Source organism: Antennarius striatus, chromosome 4, assembly GCF_040054535.1.
Source record: "Antennarius striatus isolate MH-2024 chromosome 4, ASM4005453v1, whole genome shotgun sequence".
Lineage (NCBI taxonomy): Eukaryota > Metazoa > Chordata > Actinopteri > Lophiiformes > Antennariidae > Antennarius > Antennarius striatus.
Genome location: NC_090779.1, coordinates 20,166,836 through 20,185,323, shown reverse-complemented (window position 1 = coordinate 20,185,323; position 18,488 = coordinate 20,166,836). Strand labels below are relative to the sequence as shown.

At 40.3% G+C, this 18,488-nt stretch overlaps 3 protein-coding genes across 5 annotated transcripts; 2 read left to right on the top strand and 1 right to left on the bottom strand.

Annotated features, from left to right (window-relative positions):
- Nucleotides 1-1,485: 1,485 nt before the first annotated feature.
- golt1bb (golgi transport 1Bb) lies at nt 1,486-4,093 on the bottom strand. Of its 2 annotated transcripts, none has more exons than XM_068313598.1 (5): nt 3,956-4,093; nt 3,403-3,494; nt 3,128-3,306; nt 2,939-3,020; nt 1,486-2,199 (listed from the first exon to the last, which is right to left on the bottom strand). In XM_068313598.1, the coding sequence occupies exons 1-5, from the start codon at nt 3,978-3,980 to the stop codon at nt 2,161-2,163; spliced, it is 417 nt and encodes a 138-aa protein (XP_068169699.1). In that variant the 5' UTR covers nt 3,981-4,093; the 3' UTR covers nt 1,486-2,160. The 2 variants fall into 2 exon arrangements, with proteins under 2 accessions (XP_068169699.1, XP_068169700.1); XM_068313599.1 differs by having other exon boundaries at nt 2,950-3,020.
- Nucleotides 4,094-4,816: 723 nt separating this feature from the next.
- slc35b4 (solute carrier family 35 member B4) lies at nt 4,817-9,046 on the top strand. The gene is made up of 10 exons (XM_068313956.1): nt 4,817-5,043; nt 5,877-5,990; nt 6,088-6,190; nt 6,280-6,329; nt 6,452-6,533; nt 6,983-7,043; nt 7,383-7,492; nt 7,600-7,675; nt 7,761-7,836; nt 8,622-9,046. Exons 1-10 carry the CDS (start codon nt 4,967-4,969, stop codon nt 8,869-8,871), a joined length of 999 nt encoding a protein of 332 aa, XP_068170057.1. The 5' UTR covers nt 4,817-4,966; the 3' UTR covers nt 8,872-9,046.
- Nucleotides 9,047-9,235: 189 nt separating this feature from the next.
- LOC137594467 (uncharacterized) lies at nt 9,236-17,171 on the top strand. 2 transcript variants are annotated; one of them, XM_068313954.1, is made up of 8 exons: nt 9,236-9,677; nt 10,758-12,645; nt 12,735-12,849; nt 13,227-13,407; nt 13,776-13,859; nt 14,507-14,577; nt 16,539-16,674; nt 16,749-17,171. In XM_068313954.1, the coding sequence occupies exons 1-8, from the start codon at nt 9,606-9,608 to the stop codon at nt 16,770-16,772; spliced, it is 2,571 nt and encodes an 856-aa protein (XP_068170055.1). In that variant the 5' UTR covers nt 9,236-9,605; the 3' UTR covers nt 16,773-17,171. The 2 variants fall into 2 exon arrangements, 1 of the variants encoding a protein (XP_068170055.1); XR_011035254.1 differs by lacking the exons at nt 16,539-16,674; nt 16,749-17,171 and having other exon boundaries at nt 13,511-13,859; nt 14,507-14,562.
- The last annotated feature ends 1,317 nt before the right edge of the window (nt 17,172-18,488 follow it).

Genomic DNA, 18,488 nt, shown 5'->3' with positions numbered 1-18,488 from the left:
AGTCAAAATGTTTTTGGAAATATTATAAGTAATCCTGTTAATAGAAAAGCAAATAAATGAACCAATACTGGGTTAACAAAAACCGAATTAAAACAATGATGAACTAAATGTAACCATATTGATTTTCTGTATTTTTATCCACTGACTCCCTCTCATCGGTGATCAGTTCAAAATTCCTAATAATTAAGTTTCTGCTTACAACTGCATTACAATGAGGTAAGAACTGTTTGTTATTTCATGTAAATGCTAAATATTTAAAGTAAAGCACTGTTTAAATTTCATATTCAATTAATAAACATGTTTTCGGGCTTACCGTTGTTTGTTCTGTCCTGCAGGCAGCAGCTTGTGTTTAGATGCTTGTGTTTAGAGTTCTGCCTCTCTGTCACTGCTGGAACATTATATTAAACAAAGCAAACCGCCTCATTGTACAGTAATGAAGGTGTCAGGCAGCTTCATTACACCTTATGAAGTACTAGAACTGATAAGAGTGACAGGCGTTGTTGTAGGCGTCGTCGCTCATTAGCACAGACGCATGAGACAGATGTCACTTCTGCAGGCAGCCGTCTCTTGACGGGGTCACGGCGGCGATGATGTCACTGCTGAGATATTATGAATGAAGCTGAAGTGATGACAGCATGTGGGTGTAGACGCCTTTGTGACATGCTTGAAGTTGGTGCATGTTTTGATGCTTTCCATAAAAAGCTGAACCCACCATGTATTTTATGCAAATTGTTTATTAGTTGGTTTTTTTTGGTGATCAAGAACTAACTATTAATGCAAGTATCCAGGATTCATAAATCTACTGGTCAAATTCTTCTCACTTCAGAATGCCTCCAGATTTCTGTCAAGCTTCCCACCTCTGTGATGACCTGTCTCGCCCTCATGTGTTCACCTGTGCCTCATTGTCTTCCCTCTCTCTTTTGACCTCCTGTTTACCGTAGGAACATTCAAAACTGCTCTTTCCGAACTGTGATTTGTCTACAGTTGTACATTTGAGTCTTTTCTTGTCGTATGTTGGAATCCATGACTCCTGGGAGTTTCCTGTTCTCCTGGATTCTGTCCAGGTTCTCCAGCTTCCTCCCACCACCAGAGAACACCTAATGCTCACGTCATCGATGAACAGATAGTACACCTACAGAATTCCGTGAGCTCGGATGAACAATCTTAGCGGTAAATGAAGGAAAGTTGATAGACAACTATGACTTCCTTGATCTTCAAATGACCTTTGTCACATGGGAAAGGGTACTAATGCCACAGTAAATCATGATCAGAAACTTCAACAGAGTAACTCATCCAGATGTGATGCTTTGTATCAGTAATAATCATGCAATAATACAAAATATAACAGACAACTTTTTAGAGGAAACCCAAAGGCTCTTTTTCAAAAGGTCTCTTATATATGACCTGGAATTAGAGTCAGGTATTATGTTGTAAGTAACTGATTGTGATCTTTGTAGCAAAGACATAATTTTATTTCAAGCATGTAATTTACAAATGGTGCAGTAAAACATCAACGTTACAAGGATCTCAAAACCATTATTACAACATTTAATTAAATGTTAATTATTTCTAATGTACAAAAATCCCAGTAACACTTCATTGAGCAAGTCGGAACGCCCTCAGTGACTGTTGAGGCACAAAAACCGGAGTAGTGGACGCTATTCAGAGCTCCTCATCCAGTTATCTGTCCAAACATACCAGATTGGAATGACAGGTGATGCTTTGAGCTTTGGCAAATGATATTAGAACAATTTTGGTCAAAGGGGAACTAAAAAAAACACTGACTGAGAACGAATTGGCATGGAAACGTTTCAAATATGCCAATGAATGTTACGATAAGCTTGCTGATGAACCCGAATATGAGACGCACAGTTCTCGCAAAACAAATGTGACAGTAAAATTGGAAAATTGAATTCTGTGCAGCAGCTTTTGAAGAGATGTGGATGGATCATATCCTGTTATGTATCTACAGACAGGTACATGTGAAAAAATATTCTCGTCCAAGTGTATTCAGATACAAAACATCGTAACATCGGTCAAACCTCCACAGGTACAGCTTGGATTCAGTGTTGATATGACAACAACCAAAATATACAGTCACCTATAGAAACTGTGATAAATAATCAGACTCTCCACCAGTAAGAAAAAATTAGTCCACTGTTATACCATTGTGTTGCTCTCACCAACTTGTGCCACCAGCTGAAAGAGAAGACAATGCAGAGTGAATATTTACACCTTACACTGAATCAGAAAAAAATCTTTCAATGCTAACACAGTTTAAATAAAATATCTGTCGCAAGATTCATTTGAAAGCAAAACTTTTAAGCATTAAAAATAAACTGAGAGAAAAACAAGAGTGAATATGAAAGAATTTTAATATTTTCTACTACCTGTTGTATGAATGTTCATTTAAAGTGATACTTTTTTTTTTTACATTGGAATAAAGGGACCATTGAAGGGAGGCTGACGGCAAGCAACACATGACATCCCAGCATTGCCTGGAAACCACCAAAAAGGAAATTTCCCAGAAGACAACACGATACTGATAGCTGAAAGTTACATAAAACTGTCTCGCACAGACAAAGCGAGGAATCGCAAAAGGCCACATTCAGTCAAACACTTCTTAAAATTCAGTCAGATTATAATAGTAGTAGCTCGGTCATTACCCACTAGCTATACTATAAGCTTGGCAAAAGCGAAGTGTCAGACTTCAAAAAAAAATTCATGATATAAATGACAAAACAATAATATATCAGAATGGTAATGCAGTGAAAGGCAGGAGTTTCTTCTGTTACTGTGTTGAAGTAAAAATCACATAAATGAGACTTGGCAATCAGCAGGTAGACAGGTAGCAACATTATGTTCTCCAATGATCTGAATGGACATTCAATTAATGCTTTACAATTTAGCGGTGCACTGATACTCAGAAAGTACTTACTGAACTGATACCTGGCAAGCTGAGTAAATATCCTAGCACAGGTATTCGTCTGATGAAGCCTACTGCCACAGGAAAGAATCCCCTGTTAAAGAGAGAGTAAATGAGCGGAGACCAAATAACTCACACAGTCAGAAATTCATTCCAGATGCTGATGGAAATAAGTTGAATTTATTTAATATTTCAGCTGACCTGAATAAAAGAAAGAAGCCATAAATTTCCAGAATGACTCCAATGATTGGCCAACCAATCAAAACAACAAACACGCCTCCCAGGAAGAAACTGGTGGCTTTGGCTTTGTGCCTCTGGAAGAAGAATCTAAATGTACGCTCCAGGCCGATGACGAAGGACAGGCCTGCAACAAAAAAGATCTGCACAGGAAGCACAGACAAAGAAATAAGATCACAAGAGTTAAACCCCAGTCAGGTCAAATGAGGTGTTGCAGAAACTATGATTGATCCACTAACATTTCCAATGGCGAGAAGAGCTTTGTCAAAAAACAGCACCATCCCAAAGAGGAGGAAAAACACACCAAATCCCGTCAGCCCCATCCCAATTTCTGTAGATTTTCAGAAACAAAACAATTGGAAATAATTAGTCATGTTGTCACTTTATTCATTAGACTAAAAACAGAGCAGCAGCATGAGGACATGTGGGTACCCACCAATAATTTCTAAGAATATTTCTAGCGTACTCCTACTTACAAACATGACCAAATATTTTTACTATAGGGAAATCCGTAACAGGTTAATAAACATGATAGCATGACAACTAACATACTAACAGATATGGAGATATAAGCATAAAATAGCTGACAGGAGGAGTTATTCGGTTAAACTAAATGACTACCTGTGATCTCCAATATTTCTAGTAATTTCTCATTCTAATCGTTTATATGACGTAACGATGCTCTCAGCCAATTAGATTTGTGCTGCTAACCTCTTCCATTTAGCTGAGCCGGCCTTTACTCACAAACACGATAAAGATAAAGAACACAAGGAAACCAGGAAGCGGTCTTACTTTGTGAATCCGTGAGGGAAATCATTTTGGCAGCTGCTCGTGAATTTACTAATTCATATAACGGTCGTATCAGCTCAAACCTGCTCCTTTTGGCAGAAAGAACCCAGTGAAACTACATAAGTAATGATGACGCCGAAGCTAGCGATTTGCTACAGCGACGCTTCCGGGGCAACGCAGGCACGTGTTCCGCCAAAGATCGTCTAAAAGGACAGATGTCTGTATGCGCTTGCAGTGTTGTATATGACATGTGTTTTTTACTACAAAGACAAAACGACCTGCATGGTCATCTAAACATTAAAATGTCTTAAGTTTTTTTTTCTAAATATCTATATTTTTAGAGACACTATTTTTTCTTGAATTTGAGTACTCTTATACGATATTGCAATACTGCTAGTTTACCCGCAAATTGCGAAAGGTGTAATTAAAGGATTTTATCTAACAGAAATCTGCAGAATTTCAATGACAAATTGTTGTCCAAGTGGTTGAACATCAATAATCTGAGTATCACCGCCAGGTTTCTAATCGCCTTCTGTAATTTAATCAGAAATCAGAAATTCGGTGACAATGAGAGCTCTACATATTTTCTACACTGTAAACAGTACTGTGCTACTGCGCTTACACTGACGTTTTGGGCGTCATGACTGCGCAGAGATTGTCCCATTAACACGTTAAATTGACAAATACGTTCTCTATATGTGGCATATTCTGCAAAATATTATTATAAATCAACCACATAGCATGTTATTAAAAGTTGTTTAAACACAAACTTAAAGAGCACGCAAATGTGTTTTCGGTCCTGTCAAAATTAAACTACAACTCCCATGAGCCCACGCGGTGACTAAACCGGTAAACCCGGAAAAGACATTGTCAAGTGAAAGAAAAATACCGCTGGAGCACGGTGTCGTCCAGGAATAACAATTCGCCGGTAATTAGAAACATGCACCGAGCGAAGATCCGTTTATTCATCAATTGACACATTTTTCTATCGAGTGTTTCTCAAACTAAACCAACATGGGAAGGGCATTTGCTATTGCTCTTGTTTTTATCGGATGTTGTAGCAATGTTGTGTCTCTGGAGTTGCTCGTAAGGTCAGTAACACATTTCGAATCTTCATGTCGACTTTACTACTGAAGTATAGAAAGTTGTGGCTACCTTTTGAAAATTTTATTTCGTTAGTATTTTTATAGTTGTTACTTTGTCCAACTAACTAGACATACTTTTGCATAGTTCGTTCGGCGAGCAGGAGAAATTTAAAGACCCAAATAGCAAGATATTTTCACGTACACGTCTAAAACCGATATATACTACATCATTACACACAATCTTATAAATTAATATATGATCAACTGTTCATCAGTATTCTTGTGAAAAACGAGCAATCATCATAATACACATCTGTTTACGGCGATGTCAGCTGATGAACACACAAATAAGGAAAGTGAACAGGTGAGGCAAAAAAAAAAAATCAATTTGAGACAAAGAAAATCACAATTGTGTCATTTTCAAAGGTAGCGTTAAAGTAACCCAATATACCTACGATAAACAATTGTGACCGCAAACTACAACATTCATGAAACATAAGTAGTCTTTGTATAAATCAAAAAACAAACAGATGAACTACAAATCGATACTGCTGAGGTAATTATGAGGTAATTATCACCAGTTGATGTTTACGATTCTGATGGACAAGTTTGTTTGAGATAAACATTAACCACAACAACAGCAAATACTCACAAGTGGAAAACCTAAAATATTTTGCACTTTGTTGGAACATTTTCTAGGTTGAGTAAAGTAACTTTTGCATTTGCTTTACTGCTGTGTTTAATTAGTTCTGCAGCTTCACTATTTAAGGCTTAACGTCTGCACCTTTCTGAATCTGTTTCTTTGTGATTTCTGTCTAATCTGGTGTTTTGTTCCTCAGAGATTTTCCAGGATGTGGCAACATAGTCACCTTCGCTCAGTTTTTATTCATTGCTGTAGAAGGTTTAATTTCAGAGGCTAAGTTTGGGAGGAAGAAACCAGTTATTCCTGTAAGGTAAAAAAAAAAACCACACAACTCATTAATGCCTTGGCTGCCACACAAAATATGGTAATCAGAGGCAAAAACCAACATGTTGTGTGTTTTTGCTCAGAAATTATATCATCATGGTGACGATGTTCTTCACAGTCAGTGTGATCAACAACTACGCTCTGAACTTCAACATCGCCATGCCGCTACACATGATCTTCAGATCTGTGAGAATTATTTTTTACTTTCCCCTTCATCAGAAAACCTCAATTATTTTCCTAGTCTATGTTTGACCTGCTGCCTTGTGTCTTTGCAGGGATCACTGATCGCCAACATGATTCTGGGAATAATCATCCTAAGAAAAAAGTACACCGGCTATATCTGACAACATAAATATCTCATCCCTCATATTTAGTCACCTCCAATGGGTTAAAACCATCACAGTACATCAATATGCTGCTTGACTGTTCTGTTTTCTCACCCTTCAGGTACTCGCCAAGCAAATATTTGTCCATAGCTTTAATATCATTCGGTATCTTCGTCTGTACTGTCATGTCTGCCAAACAAGTGGTGAGTTTTTTTTTCAGAACTTGTTGTGTTATGAGTTTAAGGGATTTAAAACAACATCAGTGTTTTTCTGCAGGATTGTTTGCGTTGTATGAAAACAACAAACCTTCTTTTGTTCCTTACTATCATACATTTCTCTGATGACCCAAGCTTGTCCCAAGTAATTAGCAGCAATCAGCAGTAATCCTCCCCCTCATGGACTGGCACAACCTCCTGATGTCAAACATGTAGTGTGACCCAAACTTTTATACTGAGAATTATTACAAAACTCACCTTGCATATAGACAGTCAACCAGTGGGTGAAAAACATGAACAGTGTATTTTTGAATCCCTTGAGAGGAATTCACCATAATAATATTTTTTATGTATTACTCATCTTTCAAACCAAGATGCTTTTCTCCCAAAATGCCCAGTGTTGACCTGTGATGTTTTCAATGCATTTTTTTTTGCAGGATGTGGTCAGTGAGATACCTGAAAAGCAAGGCTTTTCTGCCTTAATGCGCTGGCTTATAGGTGAATTTTGTGTGAAAAATTCTTTGAACTGATATTTAATATCCTGCAGCAAATAGCTTTTATTTTGTCTGTTAATGGTGTTGATTGATTGCATATCAAGTTTGAAAGTTGTTGCATAAATAAATGTTTTGATTTGTTTAGTCAATAAAATGTCATAAAATGTAATAATAATATTTTTGTTTAAAATTATACAATACAGAGAACAGCACCTAAGTTGTTGGACTGAAATTTTTAATGATTAATTTCAACTAAGCATCGAATCTCTACTTTGGAAGAGATAAACCACAAAGTTCAGCATAATAACTGATTTATCTTTGCTGTTGATCTCTGTACATTTAGGTATTGCCATGCTGACCTTTGCTTTGCTGATGTCTGCCAGAATGGGTATTTTCCAGGAGACACTGTATAAGGAGTTTGGAAAACATCCCAAGGAAGCTCTCTTCTACAATGTGGGTTTTGTTCTGGCATGCAGGACACACCCAAAACATACTACATACGAACGACTCTTGGGAATCTAAAAGTTCATCCTATTTACTGGATTTGTCCCTTCTTGCAGCACTGCCTACCTCTTCCGGGCTTCATGCTGCTCTACACAGACATCTACAACCACTGTATCTACTTCAGTCAAAGCAGTGAGTCTTGCTGATTCAGTCAGGACATGTCGTACGTGGAAAGTTTACTTTATAGCGCACAAATGTAAATCACTCTCTTTTTCAGGTCCTGTGGTTATTCCTGTAACTGGAATGACTGTGCCTATAATGTGGATCTACCTGCTGGTCAACGTTCTCACTCAGTATCCTGTCAAAAAAAAAACTTTTTTATCTCACCGACTTGAATTTATTTATGTACTTCTAAAATGTTCGTACAATGAGGCCAAACACGGTGGTGTTGGTATTGAATGCATGACCAGAGTTTTGTCATCAGGTCACAGAGCATCACGTCACTTATTTGTTATGACCAGGTCATTTTGAGTGATAGTATTTTAGACTATTTGCTGCTTGTATTTAGACAAAGTGAATCATAAAAAAAACCTGAAAGCACCATAAACACCTCAAATGCTGCTGAGTGTGTCTCACTAACATCATTAGCTGTAAGCATTTTCTGGCCCGGTGACTTTTGCTGAGGAGTGGCCCACCTCCAAATTCCTATCTCATGTTCCCATTCTCATTTTCCCCACCCTCGCTCTTGCAGGTGTTATTTTCTCTGCATTTCTTTATGCCTTTCTTACACTTGTCACTTAGTTCAATAAAGGAGTAGTCGCTTGGTATTAGTTTGTTCCCCATTATCATAAAATAAATTTTCTATTTCTCTAAAATTCTTCTCGCAATACCTACACCAAACTTTGTGTGGTGAGAATTATCACATGACTCTCCCTATATAGCTGTAAAACAGACGTAAAGAACTTATTCGCTGTTGCTCCGATTGGAGATTGAGTCTGTTTACCATATACATGCAAAAGTCCAAAAAATAGGCGTGACTAAATAACACTTCATCTAGCTGTATAGGACATAATGTTGAAATTGGAAGGCTGTTCCAGTTCTTCTCACTGATGTTTCAGACTTTAACCAGTTTTTCCAGATATGTGTGCATCCGTGGTGTGTTCATTCTAACCACTGAGTGCACCTCGCTGACAGTCACTCTGGTGGTGACCCTCAGAAAGTTCCTCAGCCTCATCTTCTCCATCCTTTACTTCCAAAACCCTTTCACAATCTGGCACTGGATGGGCACAGCCGTGGTCTTTGTGGGCACGTTGCTGTACACGGAGGTCTGGAGCAGCGTGCAGGCAGCACTGCGTGGACCCGACATCAAGGAGAAGAAGGCAGACTGAAAAAGAACTGGAAGGGACTGGCGGTTAAAAAGATAAATTCTGTGTTGGACTTCTTTTTGGTTAGCTGAACCAAAGCAGTTTTATACTGTTGAATCAAATTATTTTCATACATGATTGTGTATCGTTTCCCATAGTACCCCATCATTTCTTTATGGTCAATAAAGTCCAGGAAATTTCCCCCGTTATGTGTTCCTCTCCCAAAAAATGCAATGCCCAGCTGCTTTTTATTTGACGTTGTAGGATTGTCTGCAATTGCTAAACATTTATTTGCTGAGGATGTCAAGTAATTCACTCATCAGCAAGACCAATGTCCATCAGTTGATAAAATGTAAATAATTCTGCATGTAAAATAATGTTTGACTACACAGAGTTCATAGAGTAGCTGAAATTTGCTTTCATGCCAAAATATCTCAGATTTTAAGGAAAAATGTCAGGAAAAAAAATTAATATAACCGGAGCGAAATTGATAAAAAATACTTTTAAGAAGTCAAACTCATGTTTTGTTATTGCTGGAGGCTGGGACACGATGTTCTCTCACATGTCCACCAATCCAGATGAATGTTGTTCAGCTGCAGCCAATAGCAGCTGCTGTTGTTCACGCTTAATTGGTGGGGTGGGCAGGTATCTTCCACTGTCACACGAGTGGCTTTCACAGAGCTCAAATCCACGTTGTGGATTAATACGATTGAAATTACCCACGCTGTCCTCGTAGCGGTGTGTGGCTGCGGGTGTGGATGGGGGGCAACAGCTCCAGTCAGTTCTCTCCACAGAATGACGAGGGGGTGTTTTTTGTGGAGGGCATTCGGGTGAGTGGAAGCCACGCGAGAATGAAGAAATACTGTGGAAAGAAATGTTGTGGTGCACTTGTTTCTGCATGGAAACCTCGGTTATAGGGTGAATGAGTCCTAGGAGATTGAACCCATTTTCCTTATTGTGTGACAGGTGCGCAATAATGACTGTGGTTTTAAATGTTTTTAAATTTTAAATAGAGGAAGGTCATCATGGGCTCAAAATAAACCTATGGAGTTGGGTTTTCTAGGTTCACCTCGTGTTATGAAATAATGTTCCATGAAGAATAAAAAAACAAAAAAACAAAACACGACTGGGTGATTAATTTTAAAACTCACTAGACAAGTCATGACCCGCCTTCCTATTTCAGTAGGTCTCTGATTGACGAGTTAGATTGAGGGGTTTGGTTGCATATGCGGGCTACTGATTGGTTAGGGTGGGACTAAGGCCATCAGGGTCAGCCAATCCAAGAGGGGGAGGGCGGGTCATCGCGGGGTTGGTGTGGCAATTATTTTAAATTACGGAAGGTGTTCTCCGGATGAAGGGGCGGAGTCAGGAATTTCTATTTTTATTTTTTACTTTAACATTTTTAACGTCTTTAACAATTTAACATTAACATTTAGTCTTAATTTTTACTTTAACATTTTCAGGGTTTTTTTGTAAAAAAAAAACTGATTTCAAAGAGTTGGTAAAAGAGTTACTATGGACTCATTAAATATTCACTCATTTATTTTTATAACCTAAATAGAAATTTCAAAAAAACTTTTATTAAAATTTTTTTTCTTTTTTTTTAGCATATTCTTTCAACTACTTATGAACAACCTGACACTTAACAGTAACCTAGTTGAAGGATGGAGAATGGAGAAATAAGTTTGGAGTAGATGGGATGGGTCTGTGATTTCTTTAACTTCCTTTAACAGTTTCATGTTTGATGGAAGGTAATGGCTGATAAAAGCAAACTGCTGTGGTGTGTCTTAATTATAGAAGTAGATGCAGAACTGATTGTAAAATAGAGAAAATTTGTTGTTTATGCCAAAGAATAGCCTTTTTAAAAGTTTGTAATTGTAAGTTTGTTCTTCTTCGTCTTATCTCTTCAGCTGTCAGACAACGTCGTCAAACGGATGAGACAACCTTCGACAGTCATCCGTCCTCATCCGTCACGGAATGAAAAACCTTCTCTACCTCCACCTGCATCACCCACCCCAGTTCCCACCCCCTCTGTTGTCAGTCCTGTTTTGACACCGCCTCCTCCTCCCCCAGTCTTCCCTCCACCTCCCCAGGAAGCTTCATCCCCATCTCCATCAGTGGCACCTGCTCCTCCTGTAAAACTCATCCCTCCACCTGTGACATTTCACTCATTTCCTCCAACCTCTGCTGAGCTGGAAGCCCTGCCTCCATCTGTAGAGGTTACACGTACACCTCCACCTCTGGCAGGCCCTGCTATCTCAGCATCACCTCCTCCTCCACCTCCTCAAGTAGCCCCATCTCCACCTCAAACTGTAGAAGTTCCTCCGTCTGTTGAGTTTCACTTCCCTCCTTTAACCTATGTAGAGCCTCCTCCTCCTCCTCCATCTGTAGAGCTTGATACTCCACCTCCAGCTGAAAGTTTCTCTGCCTCACCTCCAACTCCTCAAGTAGTCCCATCCATACTACAGTCTGTGGAAGTTCCTCCCCCAATGGAGTTTAATTCACCTCCACCAATCAAAGTGGAGCCTGCAACCCCACCCGCTCCTCTAGACGACCCTGTTGTTTCTGCCTCACCTCCACCTCCTTCTCAGGTTGTCCCATCCATACCGCAGTCTGTGGAAGTTCCTCCACCCGTGGAGTTTCACTGCCCCCCTCCAACCTCTGTAGAACCTGCAACCCCACTCCTAGTTGACTCTGGTTTCTCAGCCCCACCACAGTCTGTGGAAGTTCTTCCTTCTGTGGAGTTTCTTTCCCCTCCCCCAGCCCCTGTGGAGCCCGGAACCCCACGCCCAACCCTAGCTGACCCTGGTTTCTCAGCCCCATCACAGACTGTGGAATTTCCTTCTGTGGAATTTAACCCCCCTCCTCCCTCCCCTTTAGAGCCTACAGCCCCACCTCCATCTCCAGAGCCTAAGAGCCCACCGCTAGCTGAACTTGTCCCATCCACACCACAGTCTGTGGAAGTTCCTCCTGTTGACTCATTTCTTCCCTCATCTGTGGAACACACAGTTCTAGCAGAGCCTGTAATCTCAACCCCTCCTCCACCTTCAGTCACACCTTCACCACAATTAGAAGTACATGTGGAACCAGAATCTCCTCCACCTAAAGTGGTGGAGCCAGTAGTGCTTCCAGCTGTTGAATCTTTCATCCCAACTCTTGTAGAACCAGAAATCATGTCTACTCCCCCAATAAGTGACTCAGTAGTCCAGCCTCCACCTGTGGAGTCACCCACAGAGACTGCAGCTCCACCTGAACCTCTGATATCATCTTTACCTTCTGAACCTATTCAGCCACCACCTCCAACTGGAGCTCCCTCTGAACTTCTTGAACCAGTTGTTTTGTTGACACCACCTGTAGAAGTCCAGTCTCCACCCTCTTTTGAACGTGCGCCAGATGAGCCAATAATCCTGACCTGTCCTGTTGCTTCAGCTCCAGTTGAAGCTCTAGTTTTACCACTGCCAGCCGAAGGGACCCTTATTGACCCTGTAGTTCTACCTGCTACGGTTGAAGAAGTGCTTCCAAACCCGGTTCCAGCTGTGGATCCACCTCCTGCGTTTGAACTGGCCCCACCTTCATCAGATCCAGCAGTAGCACCATCTACTAGTCAAGACGTCGCCATTGAAGATCCCTCCACACCTGTTGACTGCATGGAAGTGGGTATAGTACCGGTTGATGCACCTGTTAGTGAACCCCTCATGGAACCTCCACCTGTGAAGGAGCCCACCGTCAGCCTATTGCTACCCCCGATTGTTGTGGATGAACCACCTGCTGAGGTCTCAGAGCCAACGCCTACCTCAGGTGAGCAGACTGGAACATTGTGAATGTCAACGACTTTAGAAATGGAAATACACCAGCGGAACTGATTGAATGGATGTGTTTTCGTGCAGCTTTGCCTGTTTCTGCTGAGGAGGTAGAGGAAGAGCTGAGGAAGAAAATCAAAGAGGAGATGCAGAGAAGTCTGGAGGAGGAGATCAGCCAGAGAAGACAGGAACTGCAGCAACAGTAAGGACAAAATTACTGGGAAAGATTGAATGCAAAATATGTGGATGAAATGAGAAAAAATACACAAACCTGCTGCGGTGTTTTGTGATCAGGATGTTCACCATACACAGTAATGCTGAAATAATCAGTTATGTAATCACTTAAAGTGCCAAAAATTCAAACTTTTCAAATGTAGATGCAACTCATTTTCTTGGAAATTTTTCCACTGGAAAAACTGTAATCTGTAGTTTATTTAGCGATTTGGACCAAAAAAAACTCTCAAATATTGCAGTTACTGACAATTGTATTGAATAATCAGTAATTGCTAATAATTTTCTAAAATCAAGTGTGAGAAATGTTTTTCATTGATGTAAATGGGGCCTGTGTCACATGTGAAGGCTGGAGCTGTTGAAGGCTGAGGCTGAGGCTGAGGCCAGAGCAGCAGCTCGCGTTCAGGTGGAGGAACAGGTAAAGAAGACGCTGGAGGCTGAAAGTGCTGCATACATGGAGAAACTGTCAGAGGCCATCATGAAGGAGAAAATGAAGACAGAAGATCAGAAACTCCTGGTGCAGCTTTATGTAAGCTCTAGAGAACACGAGTGACGTATGTATGTGGCAGGACCTGAGATATTCTTTCCTTTCTCTTAATGTCTTCCTTTCTTGCCCTCTTTTCTTGTTTCAGTGGATGGAGGTGAAGGTGAGGTGGGAGTGAGTGAGGTGGTATACTTGCATGACTCATTTTTTTCACTTTCATTCTGCTCTAATCGCACCCACTCTCAACACACCTGCAGTCTCTTCAATGATGGGACAGAAAATGAAAAGACTGATTATTTATAGTGATATAAAATTTGCATATCTGTAAAATATTATACTATGAGGCTTGGCAGTGGTATGAAAACATTTATACAGTTTTGCGAAGTCATTATAAACATATAAACCCTCTGCAGGCTCATCAGTTGGACGAGAAAGAGGAAGGTTTGAAGAAACGAGATGCTCTCTTCAAGCAACATATCGCTAAACTTGAAAAAAAGGTGAGCTAAATGTTCCTGTAAGTTTTTGGATTTGGTGGAAACCAAACTAAACATTTACTGAACATTCCTCAGTTGGTCAGAAACACTGAATGAGTGGTGATATGTCTTCACAACTGCTGAATGATTAAATGAGTGTCTGTTTTCTCATAAATTTGCCTTATTGTCATCAGTTAATGATTTATTCACGACTTACGTTTGTCACCCAATTATGCCCAGAAAGCGCAGAATGATTTATTCATAAGTTTCTGACCTAAACTAGGAATCGATTAATTTTTAGCCATTTTTTTCTCTTACATATCGTTGGGTGATGATTTCTTGATAATAAGTCAGTGGATGACTGTTGATGTAGTGGTAATATGAAGTGTTCAATTATAAAGCAGAAATGCAGCAAAAATGTATTTACACCATACACAAAGACAAAAGTCAACTGTAAAACTGAAAAGTTCTTCATTCATAAGATACTCATTGAAAATACTTACTATGAAGCTTTTTTTTCTTCTTATCTCAGTGTACAGTGATTAGAGACAGAGTTTAATCAGTTCTCACACCATCAACACAATTCACTCCTCAGAAATAGCAGCTTGTGTTTGGCAGCTTGTGATGTTTGAACGTGACTATAAGTTTGGTGTTTTGACCGTTTTTAACAGTGTGCTGAGTTTTACAAAGTCACTGGTGAGAGCTTCCAGAAGGGCAAGGAGGAGACTCATAACCGCTTTGCGTGAGTTCATCACCCTGCATCACACTTCTCATAATGTATGAACATTTTTCTCATCTATGAAGTTAACCAATAGAGTGCAGTGACACATGGTGACTCACAAGAACATAATGGAAATATACATTTGAAAAAGAATGCTGTTTCATTAGTTGTGGTATTACCTGCACTTCTTCTTCTTTTCCTTTCGGCTTTTCCCTTCAGGGGTCGCCACAGCGAATCAGTTGCCTCCATCTAGCCCTGTCCTTTGCATCCTCTTCTCTCACACCAACTACCTTCATGTCCTCCCTCACTACATCCATAAACCTCCTCTTTGGTCTTCCTCTAGGCCTCCTACCTGGCAGTTCAAAACTCAGCATCCTTCTACCAATATATTCACTATCTCTCCTCTGGACATGTCCAAACTATCTCAGTCTGGCCTCTATGACTTTATCTCCAAAACCTCTAACATGTGCTGTCCCTCTGATGTACTCATTCCTGATCCTATCCTTCCTGGTCGCTCCCAGAGAGAACCTCAGCATCTTCATCTCTGCTACCTCCAGCTCTGTCTCCTGTCTTTTCTTCAGTGACACTGTCTCTATAGACCAAACAACATCGCTGGTCTCACCAGTTTTGTACACCTTTCCTTTCATTTTAGCTGAAACTCTTCTATCACACATCACACCTGACACTTTCCTCTACCCGTTCCATCCTGCCTGTACAAACTTCTTCACCTCTTTTCCACACTCTCCATTGCTCTGGACTGTTGACCCTAAGTACTTAAAATCCTCCACCTTCTTGATCTCTTCTCCCTGTGACCTCACTCTTCCACTTGGGTCCCTCTCATTCACACACATGTACTCTGTCTTACTGCGGCTAACCTTCATTCCTCTCCTTTCCAGGACAAACCTCCACCTCTCTAGCTTCTCCTCCACCTGTTCCCTGCTCTCACTACAGATCACAATGTCATCTGCAAACATCATAGTCCATGGAGATTCCTGTCTAACCTCGTCTGTCAGCCTGTCCATCACCATAGCGAACCAGAAGGGGCTCAGAGCTGATCCCTGATGCAGTCCCACCTCCACCTTGAACTCCTCTGTCACACCTACAGCACACCTCACCACTGTCTTACAGTCCTCATACATGTCCTGCACCGCTCTAACATACTTCTCTGTCACTCCAGACTTCCTCATACAATACCACAGTTCCTCTCTGGGCACCCTGTCATAAGCTTTCTCCAGGTCTACAAAAACACAATGCAGCTCCCTCTGGCCTTCTCTGTACTTCTCTATCAACATCCTCAAAGCAAATACTGCATCTGTAGTACTTTTTTTTTGGCATGAAACCATACTGCTGCTCACAAATGCTCACTTCTGCCCTTAGTCTAGCTTCCACTACTCTTTCCCATAACTTCATTGTATGGCTCATCAGCTTTATTCCTCTGTAGTTGCCACAACTCTGCACATCTCCCTTGTTCTTAAAAATGGGCACCAGCACACTTCTCCTCCATTCCTCAGGCATCTTCTCACTATCTAAGATCCTGTTGAACAACCCAGTCAGAAACTCTACTGCCACCTCTTCTAGACACTTCCATACCTCTACAGGTATATCATCAGGACCGACTGCCTTTCCACTCTTCATCCTCTTCAATGCCCTCCTCACTTCATCCTGACTAATCTTTGCTACATCCTGGTCCACAACAGTCACCTCTTCTAGTCTTTGTTTTCCCTCATTTTCCACGTTCATCAACTCTTCAAAGTACTCTTTCCATCTTCCCATCACACTACTGGCACCTGTCAATAGACTTCCATCCCTATCCTTAATCACCCTAACCTGCTGCACATCCTTCCCATCTCTGTCTCTCTGTCTTGCCAACCGGTATAGATCAGTCTCTCCCTCCTTACTGTCCAACCTAGCATACAAGTCATCATAAGCCCCCTAAACAAATAGTGCTATTTAAAGCGCACTTGTCTTTTTTTGTTTGTCAGGCGTTTCAACTTTCAGCCGGTGTGTGGTGATTTGCAGAGTCAGATTTTAAAATGCTACAACGAGAACACCGGAAAGACTTTGTCCTGCTCGAGTATAGCCTCAGCCTACATGCAATGTGTGAATAACGCAAAGAAGGTACACAAAAACAATTTGTTGCTCCTTAATGTTTTTGTTGGTAAAATTTTAACCAGACTTCTCTCCATCCACAGAACAAATTGAGCCCTGGAAGTTAATGTCAGTGACTTCATGATGGCTTTACTGTTACGGGAAAGAAATCAGATGAGAAACAAGCAGGTTGACCCTTAACTTGCTTGTCATGTTTGCAACTTTTGTGGTTCTTGGGATCATCTTTAAACCAATGATGCCTCAGAAATAACAGATTATTTGAAGTGCTTGGTGAATGCAGACAAATGTGAGAAGTGTATTTTTTTCCCTGGTTTGGTTTTTGTATGTCCATTATACATATATTATTAATCATGTGTGCCTTTAAGTAGTGGAAGCTAATTATCACATTGAAGATGCATGGAAGAATTGTTTGAGAAGTGTGTTCATTAAGAAATTACCTGTACATGTCTAAGTAACTGTACTGTATTGCAGGAGTTATTTCTGGTGCCTGCAAAAAAAAAATTAAACATTTTCAATAGACTGTTGTTGAACGACTTAATATGTTTGATGTTTTCCAGTCTGGGAACGTGTTTGTAGTTCGTGACTACCACCTAGTGGATGGAGTGTAGACTAGCACACATTGTAGTTCATTTTTCTTTCCGAAATTGGCGTAAGAAAACTTAATGAAGACCATCACTGAAAACCACATCTTGGAGGAAGATTTAAGTGATTTGATGTGCGAAAGTCAACATTGCTTTCGATAACCATGCTTAAAATCTTTTCTTTTTAGGTCTTCTGGTGGGCTTAGTTAAATTTGATGCTGCTCAACCACCTTTATGTTCTGTAGCACAAGGATATGCTATTGTCACTCATAACCACCATCCTTAACATAATCCTCATCATTTATGGATGCAGACAGTTCATTAAAGCTGCAGTTAAAGATGAAGAGTGACTTAATTATGTTGAGGATAAGAAACCATATTCTGTGATTCTGTCATTAATATTGTGATTCAAACCACAAAAGAAAGTCTGTATTGATGAACAAGTTCAAAGGCAGGTAATGCAAAAGTTAACACAGTAAAAGAGGAAAACATGTTAAATTTTAATTGTCAAAATCAAACCATAAAGCGCATGACTAAGACTAGGTCAAGTGGTTCACTGTGCAGGACTGACCAAGATTTTGTTAGGAGATTACAGAGGTCCATGTGCTCCCCTCATTCTCTACCAATCCATGGATCTAATTCACTTGAGACAGCTAAAGACATCTCTTCAGTGCAATGGCTCTAATATTCACATAATTTCAAACCCTCCATATAAAGCATGCTGCTGTTTGGACCAGCTGCAGGTGAGGATAACACCCAAAAAGAGAGCAGCTTACGCAAGCCGAAGACCATCAGAGCCTGTATTTCTGTGAAAAAATATGGATCAGCTTTTATCCTACTTGCAATTCCAAAAACAAGAACCATGAATCATATATCTTATAAATTAAATGTTCTATAATTTACAGTCTAATAAAGCATATATCTTATTTAACAAGGCAGTCAGACTGCAACATCCCGCGACACCCTTGAATTCAAAATTTTACCCTGACCTACATGCATAGGTCAAAGATCAAAGCTAGTGCTCTGACTCACTTTCATACTTTGATCACTTTGATCTATGGTCTTACTCACACTGGTCTTCTCCCTTGTCTTTCTGTCTTACCCAGTTCCTGAGTGTACAAAAGTTTAAATTGGATCTTCACTTACTTTACTCAAGGTCAAGGTCATCATCTCATTTTCATCCCCTTTGCTGCCCGAGTAATGTGCTTTTTGTTTCATCTTTCTATCTGCAACGGTTACAAA